At 29.3% G+C, this 20,386-nt stretch overlaps 1 protein-coding gene across 1 annotated transcript in view; it reads left to right on the forward strand.

The window, feature by feature from the left end:
• LOC119605426 (muscle calcium channel subunit alpha-1-like) overlaps positions 1-20,386 on the forward strand; it is a 310,164-nt gene that overhangs the window by 48,508 nt on the left and 241,270 nt on the right. Inside the window, exon 4 of the mRNA XM_037958526.1 lies at positions 3,034-3,121. Coding sequence (XP_037814454.1) covers positions 3,034-3,121 — 88 coding nt within the window. The remainder of the gene's footprint in view (positions 1-3,033; positions 3,122-20,386) is intronic.

A 20,386-nucleotide genomic window follows, 5' to 3' on the forward strand; every position in this document is an offset into this window, starting at 1 on the left:
ACATATTCATTGTTAAAAGCAATGCAATCACTTCCTTGGATAAATCCACCGTACAAACTGTTTACTTAAAAATATCTTCCGACATTGTCGTTTGTTTATTTGAAACACTTTAATTTTTATTTTAATTATTTTAAAACTAAAAAGCTTACTTTTTTCACTTGTTTCACACCCACAAACTACTCAATACTGATCGTAATGATAATAAATTGCAAATCATTGTGGCTCTTTGAACTAAAATGCTCCTTTTTAGTGATTAAGTTAAAAGGTTATACTACGTCTACAAATTAAATTACAAAAACAACATTGAGACATTGTTTCAGTGTATCACAAAATAAGAAATTACCTGTTGTATTTGTTTTATAGTCATAGTATAACCTTTCAACTGAATCACTAAAAAAGAGCGTTTAAGTTTAGAGCGGCACAACTCTACCAAACATGTCATTGCCAAAAACATATTTTTTACGACGACAGTAATATTATTTGATTCAAAAAATAAATATTTTGTGGCAACAAAAATTTTTATTTTCTTCAAATGCAAATCACTTACGTCAACAGCAATTTTTTGCTGTTAAAAAACTTCAAATACTTTCATGTTGTTGCGGTAAATAAAATATTGTTGGAAATTTTCTTGCGTTTTCATTTTCTTGCGTTTTCATTTTCTCCAACAAGTTTTTATTCGCCCCAATAGCAAAATCATCAAATGATAAAATTATTTGCCGTCACAATATATATTTTTTTGTGTGTACAATGTACATTAGGGATATAACTAATTTGCCAATGTTGTATTAGTACTCAAAATAATTTTTTTAGGTCATTTGGAATTAAAAACATCACGCACAAACCCGAATTTCTGATATAAACCAAATTTTTTTCAAGTCTTTATTTTTATTATTTCAAAATTTTAATAATTTATATATGGGCATTTTTACCGAAAAGTATACTTTTGTCACATTGCGGCTCATCACTGCCTATATCTCCGGACATCTTAATCAAAAAGTTCATAAAAAATATTTTGTTGATCATATTTGTTTTGACCATATCTCCGATTCTTATAAACCGATTTTACTGGTTTTAAATAGCTAAATTCTTAGAAGGATATCTATTTGAATTATTTAAGATTTGCATTCCCGAAATATGTGGTGCCTTCAAAAAACTAATCTTAAAAACCAGACGGACAGACATTTGGTTCGTGAACTTTTTTAGCTACCGCGAAAAAATAATAACGTAGTTTCTCACATTTTTTAATGCTATGCGAACTTGCATATATGCAACAAATGTCAATAGTTATATTCCTAATGTACATGGCAATTCGTATACTTACTTAATTTCTAGAATAGTTGACGAAGTTTTCACATGTTTCCGTAGCACTGTAGTTAAAATGTTCAATCTAACCGGAAAAAAGTCAAGGAACTTTGCATGCTTATGGAATATGAACATCAATCGTCATACAAAAAAAGGCGAAATCTGTTAAATGGTCGTTGTCTTTACACTAAAGTTATTCGTATGAAAATCGAAGGATTGTTGCTATTACAGTTATATATATATATATATATATATATATATATATATATATATATATATATATATATATATATATATATATACGTCCAAGTTTTCGCGTAGCTCCCATATAAGTGACCCACTGAAAAACAGCATTAACATTTAAAAGTACGAGTATAGCGATGAAATTTGACACATATGATCTAAAATCATATTACTTTATTACGAATATTACTGGCTTCTGGGATATAAGTGTGGTACAGTGAAATAGCTCCCAAATGAAATAACTTCCAATGGGTAAAATGAAATAACACTTAAAACATTTGGTACAGTAAAATAACTCTCAAATGTAATTACTCGCAACGAGTAGCATGAAACAACTCCCAAAACATTATCCATACAAATATTTTTTATTTCTCAAAATGAAACAACTCCTAATAAAATTTTTTGTTGGGAATTTATTTCATTCTTGTTGGGAGTTATTTTATAATTTTGCAAACTTTGGTGGATAATGCATTTTGGATATCATTAAACCAACGTTGCGCGTTCATATTGTTCAAATTACGAAGATTTTCGACTATTCACACGTACACTACCCGATCATAAACAAAACTCATAGCAAGAGCGTAAAAATACAAAAAATTATCTTCAGTTGCTTAACATTCAACAATGTAGGTTGATGTCGCTTTGTTTCAAAAATTGCAAAAACAATTTGTAAAAACAACAACATAATTTGTAAACAATAGAATTACCTGCAAAAAACAGATTTAAAATATTTAAATCTTTGCTTGTTCTATTAGAAAAGATGAGAAACCCTATTTCCACAAATATTTGATTAACTAAAATCACATTATGACACGCCACCATAAGAACCACTCGTGGAAATAACTTAAACGCTCATTATTTTGAATATGCCATAAAAATTATGATCTTTTTAATCGTCAATAATGAGACCTTCCATATATGTACCTACAAACATATCGCACACCCAGTACAAAAGTGACACAACTCAAAAAAATTTTTTAAAGAAAAGGAAACAAATTTTTTACAAATTCTGAAAGATAAAGAAAGACATAACGTTTTTTCTTGAACAGTTAACAACAACAAAATACACTAATATTTTTGTAGAGTTAAACAAGTATCTTGTGTATAGTTTAAGGCTTAAACTTAAGGCTTAAAGAATATAAAAACGCAAAAATAAAATTTTGAGTTGTGTCACTTTTGTACTAGGTGTGCGATATGTATTTTGTTTCGCACATATGTTGCATCCATTAAAATTGGCTGGTAAATTTGGATTGTATTGAATATTAATATAACTTTTTTAGTCTGAAAAAAATCTTACCTAAAATTATCAAAAACTATTTTTACTGTAAATATTTAAAAGAGATTTTTTCACTATTGCCAAATCCAGTTTCCTGATTTAATTTAAATTTATTCTTCTTTTAAAACGTAAATATTATTCGGCTCATACTTTTCGTTTAACATGTTTTTACGGCATTCAAATAAGTGCATTTATATTTTTACATTTTACAGTTCGAATGCGATTTCAGTCGTGAAAATATTGCGTGTACTGAGAGTTTTAAGACCTCTAAGGGCTATAAATCGCGCTAAAGGCCTAAAGGTATGTATGGTTTAATAAAATTGCTTGTTTGTTTGAATGTATTTTGCCTTAATGTTATAAGTATCTACTAAAAGTTAAGCAACCGGAATAATAAAATATTTGTATGTGGCTTTAAAATATTAACAATGTTTCTGAATGCTTAAAAATTGAAGCTTTTATGTGCACTTTATAGAAGATGTATGGCACATTAGACTGGTCCATAAATATATGAAAAGAGATATGTACGTCAGGATTTTAAGCATTTCGAATATATTTAAATCGTCATATGATTTTTGTTAATAAAGGATTTCATTAATTTATATTCCGAAACTATTGATAGTAATACATCTGAGATTAATTTTACAAAGTCAAAACTAAAATTCTTTTGAGCTAAGAAAAGGTGTTTAGTTGAGACATTTTGGATAATAAACTTCCAAAATTCTACAAGGGAATATTTTGAAAATTGTATCAAAAAAATTTTAATATTATATCACAACAAGTACCAACTGCTACTTTTCAATATGTTAACGAAGAAATCTTTTATTGAGTTTTAGGTATTTTAGTATTCTTTAATTTGAACATTTGTGTCGAAATTTCGAATTTTTTCAAATATGTTGACCCTACGTCGGTAAGATGTGACATACTTTTCAAAACTTCAAATATAGGACATACATATATTAAAAAAAAATCCCAAAGCTGGGATCACACTAACCGACTAAAAAGCTTTTAAAGGAAAAGACCTAAGCTTTCATTTGAGCAAAAAAGAGGAAAAAAGTTAAAAAAAAAATTAAAATTTTGAAAAGTTGACGTGAAAAAGCACCTCTTTGGCAAAAATGTTAAACTTTACCCACTGTAACTGACAGTGAGGTATTGACCGATCTTGTTTAAAAGTTGTGTCGAACTACTATCCATTGAAATTCATTATAATTTATTTGTGTTTTTTACTTATGTAAGTCATATTTATGAATTAAGTATTGGAGTTTTTTTATTTTTTGTTGGGAATTAGTTAAAATACTTAAAACATAAATAATAACTTAATAAAACTTTTTAACCGTGAATTATTTTGTAAACCATTCCACATAAATTTGATTAAATTAATTACTATTAGTATTGGAAAAAATCATAGAAATGATTCAGAATATAGCAGTTCAATGTAGCAGAGCAATGTAATTATTATGTCAGAAAGGTTCACATTTTAAGGGAAACATTATAATTATTAGGTAATCATGTGTTGAAATATTTGACCAGTCTAATGTGCAATACTATTTAAATTAGTTCTGTGCAATGTTTAAAATAAATATAGAAACTATCATATAAACTGCATTTTATTTAATATTTTAAAAGATGAACTTGATATAACAACTTTTTTAGGTTTTTTCCCAGGGAAACCGAAAACGTGCTCCAAATATGCATTTATACGTACAGTAAAAACCAAAAATATACTGATATAAATTATATAAATGTATATATGGGCAATTTCTTTTCAAGTGACCCAACTTTTAAAATCGATGTCTTCCGATTTAGATTTACAGCTCTATTGGTCAAGAACTGCAGGACTTAGAGGGGGTGAAGAAAATTGGACATTTTGATCATACAGGGTTTTATTCAAATGAGTGAAACTATTCCAAAGGAGTTGAGATAGCTAATTCTTCATTGTTTTAAATAGGGGAAAATTAGGTAGCAAAAATTTAAAAAAATCTTATTTTTGAGTTAAAATTGTTTTTATATATATCCCACTTTTATCCCATTATGGGACTATAAATCCCTTAAAGGAAATTTAATAAGCTTTCATCTGAGCAAAAAAGGGAGTTTTTTTAATTAAAAAAAATATTTAAAAAAAATTAAATTTTATTTAGAAACAATGAAAAAATAGTTATCTGAACTCCTTTCGACAATTTTTTCTAGGACTAATAAGGGAAAAGTTACACCCATTTGAAAAAAAACATGTGTGACTAAAAAGTCCAACTTTGACCCCCTCTAAGTCCTGCAGTTTTTGACCGATAGAGCTGAAAATTTGAAATGTGTCTGGCCTACTATCCAATAGTACTAACCATGGTGCAAATTTCATACAATTCGATTTTTTGAGTTGGGTCACTTGTCACAAAATTGCCCATATGTATTCGTTTGTATGGAAAAAAAAGCTACTGTCGTTACCACCGAAATTTAAACTTGATCCATTCTAAGATACTATTTCTCACAATTTTTGTACTGGGTCAATATTTGGTGGCCAGGGTTAAATATAAATTTAAATTAAAAATAAATTTTTTTCACACCAAGGAATGATATAAAATTTAGATATCTTGCGAAATGTCATTGGGAGGTGTTTTCAATGGAGTATCAGCAACTTTTGCGATAGTTTGCATTTTTTAAATTTTAACATTTACTGAAGTGAACATATCATAAACCTCATTAAATTTCACCGAAATGGTTTTTCGTATTACGAAATTCAATGTAGATCAAATTTTATTAGATTTTTTCGAAACCATCATTGACTTTCAAAATATTTAACAAAAAAGAGTGACAGAAAATATTTTTTTACGTGAAATTGTGTAAGTATTTTTGTACTCTCCACCACCATTAGTGTCCCGCCAGCAACTCAACTAACTTTAAATGCATTAAAAGCCGACTTTTTCATCAACTAGTTATGGTTGATTCTTGGATTATTCTTAAATGGAGCCAACTGACTATTTTAACATGGCGATGTCCTACGCAGTAGTCAATTGTCCGACTCTGCATGACTTTTCAACTAGCTTAAAGTTAGTTACTAAAAAATTAGCTTAAAGGTAACTCTTTATTAACTAACTTAAAGTTAGTTTCAGAAAAGTCAAGTAATAGTTTTCTTTTGTATTCCCTACTGTATTAATTAATAACATTTTATTTAATATATTTAAAATTTAACTACTAGTTATCTAAATTATATTTCGCTTTAATACAAGTTATGATATTAGTTTAATAGACATCAGTTTTCTGCAGGGGAACTAATAATAACACCGGTATCCATAAAATTATGAATGATTTGTTCATTATTTCCATGATTCCCATTGACCCAAATCTAAAATAAATTTTAAAATGTTATGTGTAATGTTAACTGTTGATGTATTATATTTATAGTATTAATCAGTAGAATTTAGGGACCGAGTTTTGAAATATTTAACCATTTATAATTAATTTTTCCAATTTACTAACTCTAATTTCACAACGTATACAAGAAAATGACAAAAATGTAAAACAAAATTCCAAATATTAAAGAAACATGAGAAAACATGTCGAAACAAAATGATCTCCAGATAATTTTGGAGTACTCCCGCATTATATGATAGTTAGCTTGTAGCTAGTCTTTAAAAGTCGGTTGTTTACGTTAATAAATACCAAATTTTGGAACATTTCTGCATTACATAGTTGTTCGTTTATAGTCAGTCTACTAAAGTTAACAAATAAAATCATAATAATAGAGAAACAAGAGAAAACATGTTGAAATACAATTAATTCTCTCCAGATAATTTTGAGGCACTTCTGCATTACATTATAGTTAGCTTGTAGTTAGTATTTAAAAGTCGGTTCTTTACGTTGCCAAACACAAAATTTCGGGACAGCTCTGCATTACATTGTAGTTAGCTTATAGTCAGTCTGTAAAAGTAAACTAGAAGTGAATTTTTCTCGTAGTCGACTACAAAATTGCTGGCAGGGTGGCTATAGTGTTGTAACACTGAGAAATATTCAACTGAGACACAACAAATTATATACATATATTCTGGGTTCCTATGAAATTCGGAGTCGATTTAGATATGAATTTTTTTTCTTTTTTACACATTCTTATTTTTTTTACAAAAACTACTGCATAAATCGCTGAATTTTGTCATACATATATATTTTGTACAAGGATCGACAGTGGTGAATACCGGCAAAATATCCATAATATCTTATAATAACCAAAAAGTTGTTTACCGAAACCCTCTTTTCCAAAAGTCGGTTTTTTATAAACACTAGTCATACAGGGTTTTATTCAAATGAGTGTAATGTTTCACCTAATGGTTCTAACAAAAATTGTCCAAATTTTTAATTTTAAAATTTTTTTTGATATATTTAAAATTTTTTTCAAAATAGGCCCTTTTTATTTTTTTGATTTTTTTTTTTTTGCTTAAAAGAAAGCTTATACAATTTTCTTAAAGGGCTTTATAGTCCCATAATGGGATGCGAGTGGGATATCCACCAAACAAATTAAAATAATTAACTCAAGAATATTTTTTTTTTCAATATTTGGCACTTAATTCTGATTTTGTTCATTAGCATCTAAAACTTACTGGTGTAAAATTTTAGCCAAATCAGATAACGGGAGCACGTGCCGGAAATCGATTGGAAAGTGTAAAATTATTTGGTTTTTGATTAAAAAACTATCATAATTTCATTGGGTTTTCCATACAAATCAAAAACTACTTTCAAATAGTTTTTGATAAAAACCTAAACAAAACTCAATTAAAACTACCAAAAAAACATTTTCCAGCACTGGAATTTCATAAGTTTGAGCTTTTATAAAAGCTTTAAATTAAAATGTCAAAATAGAAATATAAAAATTAAATTAGAATTTAATAGGAACCCAGAATATATATAATTTTGTGGGCCTGTGACCAATATTTCGATGCGTTGCAAACGAAATGAAAAAATCAAAAAAAAAAAAAAAAAAATACTAACTACATGGAAATTTTAAAAACATAAAAACTTATTTCGGAGAGATTGTATGTATTTAATATATGTATAATAATTTCAATTATTTACATATATGTATTAAAAAATTCTAAAAACTAACAATATATGTACGTCTGGACAAAAAAAAAATAGAAATCGTATCTTAGAATGAACGAAATTTTCATTTTCAGCGGAACAGCAGCAACTTCTTTTTTGGGGCCACACTTACATATGTATGTATATTAAGTATTATCGTGGTTCAATTAAAACTACGGTAATAACACGGCACACAGTGGTTTAGAAACTTTTAATTTTGGAAATAATTCGGTATCTCTGGAATTATTGGATATATCGCAATGAAATTTCATGTTTGGAGCTGAGGTCTTTACGAGTTGATTGGTAGTTGTAGGTGATCGAGGGGAAATGAGGGCCAGTGGGTAGCCCCTCAAAATCGACCACCTCGGCCGATATTTAAAACAAACTACACCTTGAACAGGTCTACAAAAAATATGCTTACATGTGTGGATTATCTCTTTTGCTTTAAGAGATATGTATTGGATCGGTGCTTCGCGTTTCTAAATATTTTTATTTAAATCAAAATCTTTCTTGTTTACTTTGATAGGGCTGGTGGTGGCGGTGTCCGCTTAAATAATCCGAATTACACGCTTCTACATTAATTTCTCTTTCCGGATCATATAAAAATAGTATATAGTCCAGAAAAAATTGTGTTTCTATAAAATAAAGAATATACGGACTTTTTTGGGAAGAAACCTAAAAAATACGTCCCGTTTTACATGTTACAACGTTGGGTGCGACTAACTATTTATAAGGACAAGATATCTGTTGAGAAGTTTTCTTTGTTTTATTTAGAAATTTGTCAAAAAACTTTTTATTTTTAAAAAATTTCACAACCTTCCATAGGCCCGCCACATTTTAAAATTAAATATAGATCGGGAAATTTAAAAAAAAATGTATCCTAAATATCTCCTAAAGCATAATAGATTACTCACACATATCATCTCATTCAGATCATAAATGGATTTTTAACGATTTCTAAAAAAAAAATAATACCCGAGGGGCTTTGAGGGGCTACCCACTGGCCCTCGAATACCTATGTATAACTGTCAATCAACTCGATCAATATCGATATATCCAATAGTTTGAGAGATATTGAATTATTTCCAAAAATTAAGTTTCTTAACCACTGTGCGGCGTCACTTTGAACAATTACTTATTTTATTCGACCATTGTGCTAAGTCAAGAGAAGAATATATAATACATTCATACATATCTATATATTTTCTAATTTTGTTATACCGTGCATTTGCATATTTCTGGTTTCCCTGGTTAACATATACATACAAAAAATATCTGCTAAAACCAACTAACATAAAAATGACCTGTATATAACTTAGACCTGTCCTTCAAAAATCTTGATTAGGTCGATCTAATATTAATTTAGACAATTTTAATCCTACCAGGTAATGAATTTAGGTGCTAAAATATATATAGATTATAAATAAAAATTTTAGTTTTAAGGTGTGATCTACTCTAAAACAGGAATAATTAAACATACTAATCGCATATCCTCTTAGCTATTTAAATAAATTTAAACACAACTAATTTATACTAACTAGTCTTATGTATATATGTATATATGTGATGTATTTTTAACAAGCATTTTTATATAAATCATTTTATTTTTATAACCTCCCAGCAAAAACTTGACTTACAAAGGTATAAAGCTATCGTACATTTTATTTATTATTTGACCATTAAAAAACTTGTTTTCTTCGGAATCTCTGATTATAGGTTGTCATGCTTAAGATTATAAGTTATTTGTCTATAGTTTTACTATAAATACAAAACACATTGTTATTATAAGTGTTTAAGAATTATTTTTGGTGAATACGTTCTAACGTATGTAAATATTTATTTAGTAGTGTTTGACGTCTCGTAATCTTTTCATATACACATATAGTTTTTAGATTACTATTTAAATTAATAAATTTGTTTTAAATTGAAATTTAATGGACGCACAGCTAAAAATAGCAAAATACCAAAATGTTATTATTGTTATAATATGAAAGGTATGATTTTATCATAATTCATTTTATTTTATTGTTCAAAAATTTTAAAGTAAGCGTAGTGCCCGTCTACACAAGGAAACTTTGAAACAAAAGTTTCAATGTGTAGACATTAAGAAAACTTTAAAAGAGAAAAAGTTCCTCAACTAAAGTTTTCGTGTGTAGACCAGCACATAGTGTGCATTCTGTATACTAGGGATGCCACACGGGACTGGCTTTTATAAATCCCGGGTTTCGAGATTTTGAATATTGCAATCCCGAGATTTTTCGGGAAATTAAGCAGAAATAAGAGATATTGAAATTAGTTCAAGCCAATTTATTACGGGTTTTAAATAAAAACTTATATAATTTCATAATTTCTCAATTCTGCAACCGCATGTGAACTAATAATTATTACTGATCTTATCCTTTGAAAATCAATTTATATCAAAATTTAAAATACACTGCATTTTATGTAATAAAGTATCTAAAAAAAAACGTAAGCAAACCCAAACAATATGCCAAAATAACACAAACAATGCAGAAAATTACAGACAACACAAAAAACATCTAAACTTTTATTGATGAATGAAAAATAAAATATTTTTATAATTATAACTTCCTTCAAAATCTGAGTGTTCATTATCGACATTAGCTTTCTACTTAATAAAATGTAAATATTTATCAAAATGCTACATATATTTCTTTTATATATTATGCAGAATTTAAATTTTTGGGAAATAATTCAGGCATTTTTAAACTTCTAGCCTGATCAGGATAAAATTACATGAAAAAACAAAAACAACTTGCAAAAACAAGAGCATAATTTACAAAAACAACGTACACCCTAAATAATTTTCTAGAATGCATAACAATGAAAATAAATAAGTTCATCTTGTTTCATATTTCTTTTTGTACATTTTAATTTGAAATTATCATTCTTATGTACATTGATTACATTTTGTTTATAAATATTCGCATTTTACAGTAATGCAATTTAATCTTCAAAATTAAAAAGTAACCAAATATTTTTTTCAGTGCAATTTCATTGAAAAAGTGCCAATAGTGTGTGTGTAGTGGTGATTTTTTTATCTGCCTCTCTATACGCCGGTACCCTGCCAGCAAATTTGAGTTTAATTTTGGATACATGAACTGAATAGTCACTATAAAGACTCAATTTTATGTTTCTCAGTGCTAAGTTAAAAATTTACAAAAACGAAATACAGTACTTTCTAATTTTGATCATAATTTTGTTAAAATTTAGTGCGTTTTAATATACTAAAAGCAAAATTAAATGATAATAAGTAGATAGAATAAAAATTTCAAAAACTAACACTTTTTAATACACTAAGAAGATAGTTTAATGCAGAATCATTCTTGCTCTCAAAATTCAGAAGGAAAAGTGTTTGCACATTTCAGTAAATATATTTATTTCATTGTGATCAGTTGTGTGATATATTGTGAAATTTAGATTTTGTAATAAATTGTTTAATTTAAAATTTAATATATCTAAAACATAGTTTAATATAAAATAAGCATCAGTGAAAGATTAGTGAGTGCAAAACAGTATAATAAAGGAGAAATAAAAAAAATTATTATAAAGTCGCTTTTATAACATAATAATGTATAAAATCATAACACTTTCCAGCTTCTCTATTGTTATGGCAAAACTGGAAATTTACTACATTTACGAAATTTTATGTTATAAAAAAGTGACTTGAAACTGAAACGAAATGGGCACATCAAGTAAGTATTAAACAGGCGGAACAGTTTCTTCCGAACGGGGTCACTTTTCATTCACTCAGATTATATCAAATTAGATTGTTTTAAACATTAAGCTGTAACGTTATGGTTACAATTTGGATAGAAATTGTTGGCAGGGTATATGCTTTATAGTCCCATAATGGGATGCGAGTGGGATATCTATCATAAAAAATATTTTTTAACTAAAGAATATATTTTTTTTCAATATTTGGCACTTGTGCTCCATTTTCTTAAAATGGAAGTTTTTGTTGTATTTTTCTTACTCAAAAGAAGGCATAGACCATTTCCTTTAAGAGCTTTGTGGTTACATAGTGGGATGCGAGGGGCATATGTTTGAACTCAAAAACTTTGCTTTTGGAGTTCAAATATTTTTTATAAATACATATATCCCACTCACATCCCACTAAGTAATCACAAAGCTCTAAAAAGCAATGATCTAAGCTTTATTTTAGGCAAAAAAAGGCCCATTATGAAAAAAAAAATTTTTTAATAAAAAATGTTTTAAATAATTTAAAAAAAAACATGGAAAGTATGAAGACATAGCTATCTGAACTCCTTTGGACAATTTTTGCTCGGACCAATAGGTGAAAAGTTACACTAATTTCAATAAAACCCTGTTTGACCAAAATGTCCAAATTTGACCCCCTCTACATGAACGACATGAAATTCCCCACATAAAAGTTTAACATAAAAATAATGTGTTTTGCAGTACCAGCGATGTGAATTTGAAGAATTTAAATTTTAGACAACAATTAAGTAAAAATTATATTATTAAATGTTTTTGCTTAATTTTTATTTCCGAGTCCACAGAAATTTATTGCTGATACTTTTTCTGCAATCGAGAATCGTTAACCCATTCAAAACAAGTTTTTGAATATTTGATATTCTTCATTATAGCATAATACCAGCAAAAAATGATTTCCAAAGAAGCGGAAAAGAAGTAGATTTACTCTATGGAAGTACTGAAAAAAACCTGAAGAAGAAGTGATGATTTTAACACAGGCTTGTCGTAGTTGGGAAGTCCTTTTTAATTGATTCCCACTCTAAAGTCATTCTAGTGAAGTAATTTTTATGTTCTTTTCTTGGAAGTTATTTTAATGTGAAATTGTAGTATTAAAAAATATACAACAAATTTGACTTAAATAATATTAACATTAATAAAGGGAATAGACAATTTTTAAACTCATAAAAATGTAAGAACAAAAAATATATCTCCAGCATAAAAAAATATAATTTTTTCCGCTTCTTCAAAGGTCATTAAACATCACTTTCGTATAAGGTAAGAAAAATACTTAGTGCTACATTTAAAGTGGTGATAAATGTTATTCTTTTAAAGGTACTTTGTTTTATTTTTATACCCTTCGTGAGAAGGGTATATACATATAAGTTTGTCATTCCGTTTGTAATTCGTAATATAATTTTTTATAATTTCCGGCCATATAATGTATGTACGTATATTCTGGATCCTTATAGATAGCAGATTCGATTAAGCCGTGACAGTATGTCTGTCTGTGTGTGTGTTGAGATCAATTTTCTGAACACCTCAGATATCTCTGGGATCTTAGTCTTCAATAATTCTATCTGACATGCTTTTGAGAAGTTTCCTATTTAAAATCAGCAAAATCGGTTCATACATAACGGAGATATGAGCAAAATTTTGAGACAATATCTGAAAATTTCATCAAAAAATTAGTATTTTTTCATGCATGAAACAACAAGAACATTCAGATTTGCTTGCTTGTGTGGACTTTGTGTTTGCTCCCTGTCAGCTACTCAACTAACTTTCAATGCATTAAATGCCGACATTTTCATCAACTAGTACTGACTATTTTATGATGGCGATGTCGTACGCAGTAGTCAATTGTCCGACTCTGCATGGCTTTTTAACTAACTTAAAGTTAGTTACTAAAAAATTAGTTTAAATTTAACTCTTTATTAACTAAGTTAGTTGCAGAAAAAAGGGTTCACACAGGCAAACTTTTTTTGGGAAACTTTTGATTTTATGTGTGAGAAAAAGAGAACGAAATATCAACCATCTCTTTCTCCCACACACAAAATCAAAAGTTTCCCAAAAAAAGTTTGCCTGTGTGAACCGACACTTTACGCTTTGGTTTTTGCTCTTCTTGCTAGTTTGTGGCGGTCTATACAGGAAAACTTTTTTTGGGACATTTTTGATTTTATGCGTGGGAGAAAGATAAAAGGATATCATGATTGATATATTTTTTTCTGTCTCTCACACACAAAACCAAAAATGTTTTTTGAGTTAATGAACGCTTTTCCAGTAACAATTGTTACTAACTAGTAACAACTTTTAGTTATTGAACAGAGCTAATGAAAGTAAATCATTCTTATTTAATACTGTTTTGTACATTTTAATTTGAAATGTTGTTTCTATATGAAGAAATTATCATTCTTATGTATATTATATGATTATATTTTGTTTACAAATATGTACAAATTCCCATTTTATAGCAAAGCAATTTAATCATCAAAATTCGAAATAGCCAAATATTTTTCTCAGTGCAATTTCATTGAAAAAATATTAGTCTGTGTTTACTCTCTATCTGCCGGTATATGGTTTAAATCATATACCGGCGTATAGAGAGGCATATAAAAAAATCACAACTACACACACACTATTGGCATTTTCATAATGAAATTGCACTGAAAAAAATATTTGGTTATTTTTATTTTTGAAGATTAAATTGCATTACTGTAAAATGCGAATATTTATAAACAAAATGTAATCAATGTACATAAGAATGATAATTTCTTCACATAGAAACAACATTTCAAATTAAAATGTAAAAAAAAATATGAAACAAGATGAACTTATTTGCTTTCATTGTTATGTATTCTAGAAAACTATTTAGGGTGTACGTTGTTTTTGTAAATTATGCTCTTGCTTTTGCAAGTTGTTTTTGTTTTTTCAAGTTGTATTTGCAATTTCTGTAACCAAGCGACATCAACCCGCTTTGTTGAATGTTGTCAAGCAACTAAATAAAATATTTGTATTTTTGATGCTCTTGTTTAGAAGCAGCGTTGCCACTCACAATTTATTTTTCTTACCAAAGTTCCGACAAAAAACTACCAAAACGTTCCAAAAACTAGTAAATTTTTCCTTAGGGACAATTGCTTCTGTCTAGAGTTCCATTATTTTTATACCCACCATCAAAAAAGATGGGGGGTATATTGATTTTGTCATTCCGTTTGTAACACATCGAAATATTGGTCATAGACCCATAAAAGTATATATATTCCGGGTCCTTATTAAATTCTAAGACGATCTAGCCATGTCCGTCCGTCTGTCCGTCTGTCTGTTGAAATCACGATAGGGACCACACGAGAGGAGCTAGACAGTTGAAATTTTGCATAAATATTCTCTACTGTTAAGGTTTGTTTGGTATTGAAAATGGGCAATATCGGTCCACTTTTTCGGATAGCCCCCATACAAGTGGGCCTTTAAAAACAAGCTTTAACGGGCATAACTGTTTTATAAGTAGGAGTATAGCGATAAAATTCGACATAAAGAAGTTTAATGTGAGCCAAAATCTTTCTACCAAATTTTTTGAGGATCGGCCTATAAATGACCCTACCCCCCATATAAGGTCCCCTAATGAAAATTACTTTAACACTCATTACTGGTCCCAAAATGCAAGTATAGCGATGAAATTCGGTATAAGTATGTTTCTTACGAACCAAAATCCCTCTACCAATTTTTTTTAGCATCGGCCCATAAATGACCCTACCCCCTATATAAGGTCCCCTTTAGAAACACTCATTACTAGCCTAAAAATTCGAGTATAGCGATGAAATTCAGTATAAGTAAGTTTCTTACGAACCAAAACCTTTTAACCAATTTTTTTTAGGATCGGCCCATAAATGACCCTACCTCCTATATAAGGTCCCCTCCTGAAAATGACTTAAACACTCATTACTGGCCCTAAAATGCAAGTATAGCGATGAAATTCGACATAAATAAGTTTCAGGTGAGCCAAAAATTTTCTACCAAATTTTTTGAGGATCGGTCCATAATTGACCCTACCCCCCATATAAGGTCCCCTTTAGAAAATTACTTTAACACTCATTGCTGGTCCAAAAATGCGAGTATAGCGATGAAATTCGGTATAAGTAAGTTTCTTACGAACCAAAATCGCTCTACGAATTTTTTTTAAGATCGGCCCATAAATGACGCTATCCCCCATATAAGGTCCCCTTCTGAAAATGACTTTAACGATCATTACTGGCTAAAAAATATGAATATAGCAATAAAATTTTACACAATTAAGTTCTTCGCGAGCCAAAATCTTTTTAATAACTTTTATGTGGATAGGTCCATAATTGGCCCTACTCTCCCTATTGGGTCCACTTCAGGAAATAGCTTAAACGCTCATTACTGTCTTAAAAATACCGGTAAAGCGATGAAATGCTACACACGTAAGTTTCTTATGAGCCAAAACCTCTGTACCAATTTTTTTGGATCGGCCCATAAATGAGCCTTCCCCCATATATGGTCCCACTCTGCAAATAACTACATGCTCATTACTGTCTTAAAAATATGAATGTGACGAAAATTGACGCACATAAGTTTAATGCGTGCCAATATCTCTCCACCAAATTTAGGGAGGATCGGTCCATAATTTAATTTTCAGAAAATTACTTAAACGATCATTACTGGCTTAAAAAATATGAGTTATGAAATACGAGTATGAAATTCGCTTCGAATTTCATGCGTAATGTGTTGATAATAACAAAAGGTTCCCTTCAGGAAAGAGTTTTGGTTAATAACTACGAGTGTTCCTTATTTAAAATATACATAATCTATGTACAAAATTTTATGAGTATCGGTTCATAATTGACGCTCACGGTTTAAGAATTGAAATAAAATATTTGTTTTTTTTTTAATTAATATTTTGGTAGTTCAAAAGAGCTCTGGCCATAATTGACTTAAGCCATATTCCAAATATCACGCTGATGTTTATAGGGGAGCATTCCTTTTACAGCATACGGTTTGATGGTGGGTATATGAGATTCGGCACAGCCGAATATAGCACTCTTACTTGTTAAAACTAATATATAATATCATACAATGATTTGTTCCAAAGAATCAATGGTTTACTTTTAGGTGATTAGACAAAATTTCCAAATACTTTGGTACTATATAGTTATGAAATACATAATTGCTATTTTCGACAAAATTTGTACCAAAATCATTCCCGATAAAATAGTAACAGTATTATGACGAATCATATATGTATATCCACCATCAGCATCTACCTTCCTTTTATTATACTACGGTTAACTAATTTGCTATTTATTGGTAATAAATTTTCCGTAAAAGGGGCTATATGTAATAGGATCAATTGTGGACCAATCGACATAGATTTCGGTTCTTAAAAAACTGTTTCAACAGACAGACGGGCGGATATGGCTATATCGTCTTCGAATCTAATAAGAATCTAGAAAAAGTATATACTTACAAACGGAATCACAAAATCAATATCCCCCTAATATTTTTATACCCATCAAAAAAGATTGGGGTATATCAATTTTGTGATTCCGCTTGTAAGGTAGTACATACACCAAATTATATATTCATTCATGAATCTGGCTTCTTAGAAAAAAATTAATTAGTGTGGCTTCCAGTAGGTTAGTGGTTTATGTTATAGTCAGACCTGACGTCGTGCGTTCGATTCCCACCTGAGGCATTGGTTAGGAAGTTCTCAACGGGACCGATGCAGGCCTAGAAGTATTCCTTCGGATTTTATGTAACATCCTCATTTCAAACTAACTAACTTACTAACATTCATGAATCAAAAATGTTGAAATACATAGAAACTTAATATTTTCTTAGAACAAACAATATAAACTTTGCCATAACAAGATCAGAAATGTTTATAAATTCATATGCATGAGATCAAAATTATCTCATCCTACTAAATTTGGACCAAAATTTAAACCTACCAACCAAACTACCAAAAGTCATTTCAGAGATTTGAAACTACCAATTTTGGTCCAATTGGACCAAAGTGGCAACGCTGTTTAGAAGTTCGTATGCGATCAGGGTGCACTTATAAGGTGAAGTCAATTCTACAAAAACAACAAAAGTAGATACTTCTGTCAAAAAATTTACATGTTGCCACCGTGTTTTTTTTTAATTTATCTTATAAAAAGACAATCCCACATGCCCAAAATTTTCTTCACGTAAAGTAAATATGTATTATGAGATAAAATTTATTAAAAATTATACATGAATTGAAAAATTATTCACAAACAAAATTTTTATTTTATAAACGGTATTTTGTATGGAAATTTTGTTTTATAAACCTTTTATAAAATAAAAATATTGTTTGTGAATAGGGGGGTGAGAATATTATTTACTATTTACTTATTAAAAAAGTAAATAAATTTTTAGTATTTCGCACAAATTTACTATGGATTAAAATGAATATAAAATTTATTTATTAATTTTTTGTCCTAAAAATATAATGAATTCCTAGATAGATGTACATATTTTTTCGGATTGTGGCAACTCTAAATGGTGTACTTTGACAGTTGTATCTACCTCAAATAAAAAAAATGAGTGATCAGCTGTTGAATTGACTTCACCTTATAAGTGCACCCTGAACGTTTAGTATTTGTTTGTTGTTTTAATTTTGTTTTGTCACAGAGATGGAAAAGCATTTATGAAAGAAATGCGATTTTATTAGAAAAATTAAAAAAAACAAGTTAGAGTGCTATATTCGGCTATGCCGAATCTTAAATACCCTTCACCAGCAACCTACTTTTTATTGACACCCATTTAACTATCTAATTTTTAGATAACTTGACAAAATTTTTGTTTCCGTAGTGAGGGTACTAACATATACATATATGGAACTAATATTGATTAGGTACATACAATTGTATATAAATAGACCAGTTGCAAACAGTTTAATATAATGATTTATCTATACAAAATTCAAATTTTTAGGCGTCATGAAATAACTCCCCACGCGCAAGGATTTTATCCTCTGGGGTACATTGAATACCGGCTTCGCTAAGAATACACTCTCCTTGTATCAAAAGTGTTTGGCCTTAGACCGATTATTTAGGAAATCTTTATTAAGCCGTTGTTGGACATACCATAGAGTAGAAAGTCCCTGCGTCCGGCCACAGGCCACCTATTAAGGGAATGTTTATTAAGCGATTAAACTGAAATGTATTAAACCCCACTCGAAAGTATGAGCGACCTACTTTTTTAAGAAATGTCACTAAAACCGACGTGTTTCATAATTTGGCGCTGCGAATTATGGCCCCAGGTAAAATCCCCAAAATATAAAACGAAAAATTGTCCCAATGTTGGGGTCAAAATTCATTTGAAGTATAACCCTAACATTTTTTTAAGAAAAATCATCCCAAAATCAATGAAAAATCTCCCCAAGGTTGAAATGAAAAGTGGCCCCAAATATTGGGTTAATTTTTCGTAATGAACAATTACCCCAAAAACGTAAATGAAATTCCACCCCATTTAATTTTAATTCAAATATAGGTGGCGTGTCATAAAGTCCAGTGTCATATTTTCACTAAATTGAGTCTAGTGTCCATGGACGTTATAACAATTTCAAAAGTGTCACAATGCATATAAGCAATGTAACATAAAGTGCATGGATTTCAAAGAGTCCATTTATCAAACAAAGGCTTAATTTAGCGGGCCGGGCCCTGCGCCCGGCCGAAGGCCGTCTATCCAGAACACTTTTTAAAAGGAATTCAAAATGCAACATACACCAAATTTAGGATAAATTCTTTTAGGGGTAAGAGTGTCCCTTTCTTAAATTCTTTACAAATTTTCAAATACAGTTCTGTTTTAAAAGTGATACAATGTCAATGGACATCACAACACTTTTAAAAATTGTCATAACGTCCATGGACACTATGAAACTTTTTGGTGTGTCATAACGTCAATGGACACTATGCAACTTTTTGGTGTTTCATAACGTCAACGGACATTATGACACCCCACCTCAAATATATGCTAATATATTTATAAAATTTCGTATTTAATAATATTTGTTGTATTTTCATAAAATGTTTGTTAATTTTGAACATTCTTGAGATATTATTTGAATTTTTATAAAATATTAATAAATAGTAATAACGCCTAATTATTATATGTTTTTTAGCTCCCTTTTTAATTTTTTACTATACACATATTTTACAAAATTTAAGAATGAAAATTAGCCCCAAAGGAAAAAAAGTTTTGTTTTGGGGTATTTCTTCATTTTACAACATTGGGGTCATTTTTATTTTTTTGCAAAATGCAGTATTACCCCACATATAAAAATGTTGAAATACCCCAAAAAAATATAAAAAAACAAAAATTTCGTGTTTTTGTTTCCTGTATCTTTGTTGGGGCCATATTTCGTTTCATGTTTTGGGGCCATTTTACCTTGGGCCATAATTCGCAGCGCCCCATAATTAGTTATTTTTAAATGGGAACATATTTAATTTTAAAATTAGGGATTTTTTTCATATGAAATAAATCCCCAAAAATGGGGTGTTATTTCATTTTAATTTAGGGAGTTATTTCATTTCGTTGGGGCTTTTTTTCATTTTTAAATTGGGGAATTATTTCATAATGAAATCAGTCCCCAACTTTGAGGACTTACTTCATTTTTGTTTTGGGGGAGTTATTTCGTGGGAAGTTATTTCATGACGCCCTTTTTATAGGAACTATGACTAATTACGAGCCTTTCCAGAAAAATTTCGTAGAGTGATTCATATGTATGTATAC

Source organism: Lucilia sericata, unplaced genomic scaffold (genome assembly GCF_015586225.1).
Source record: "Lucilia sericata isolate MDLA Ls3-8-SP2 unplaced genomic scaffold, ASM1558622v1 Contig000484F_arrow, whole genome shotgun sequence".
NCBI classification, from domain to species: Eukaryota; Metazoa; Arthropoda; class Insecta; order Diptera; family Calliphoridae; genus Lucilia; species Lucilia sericata.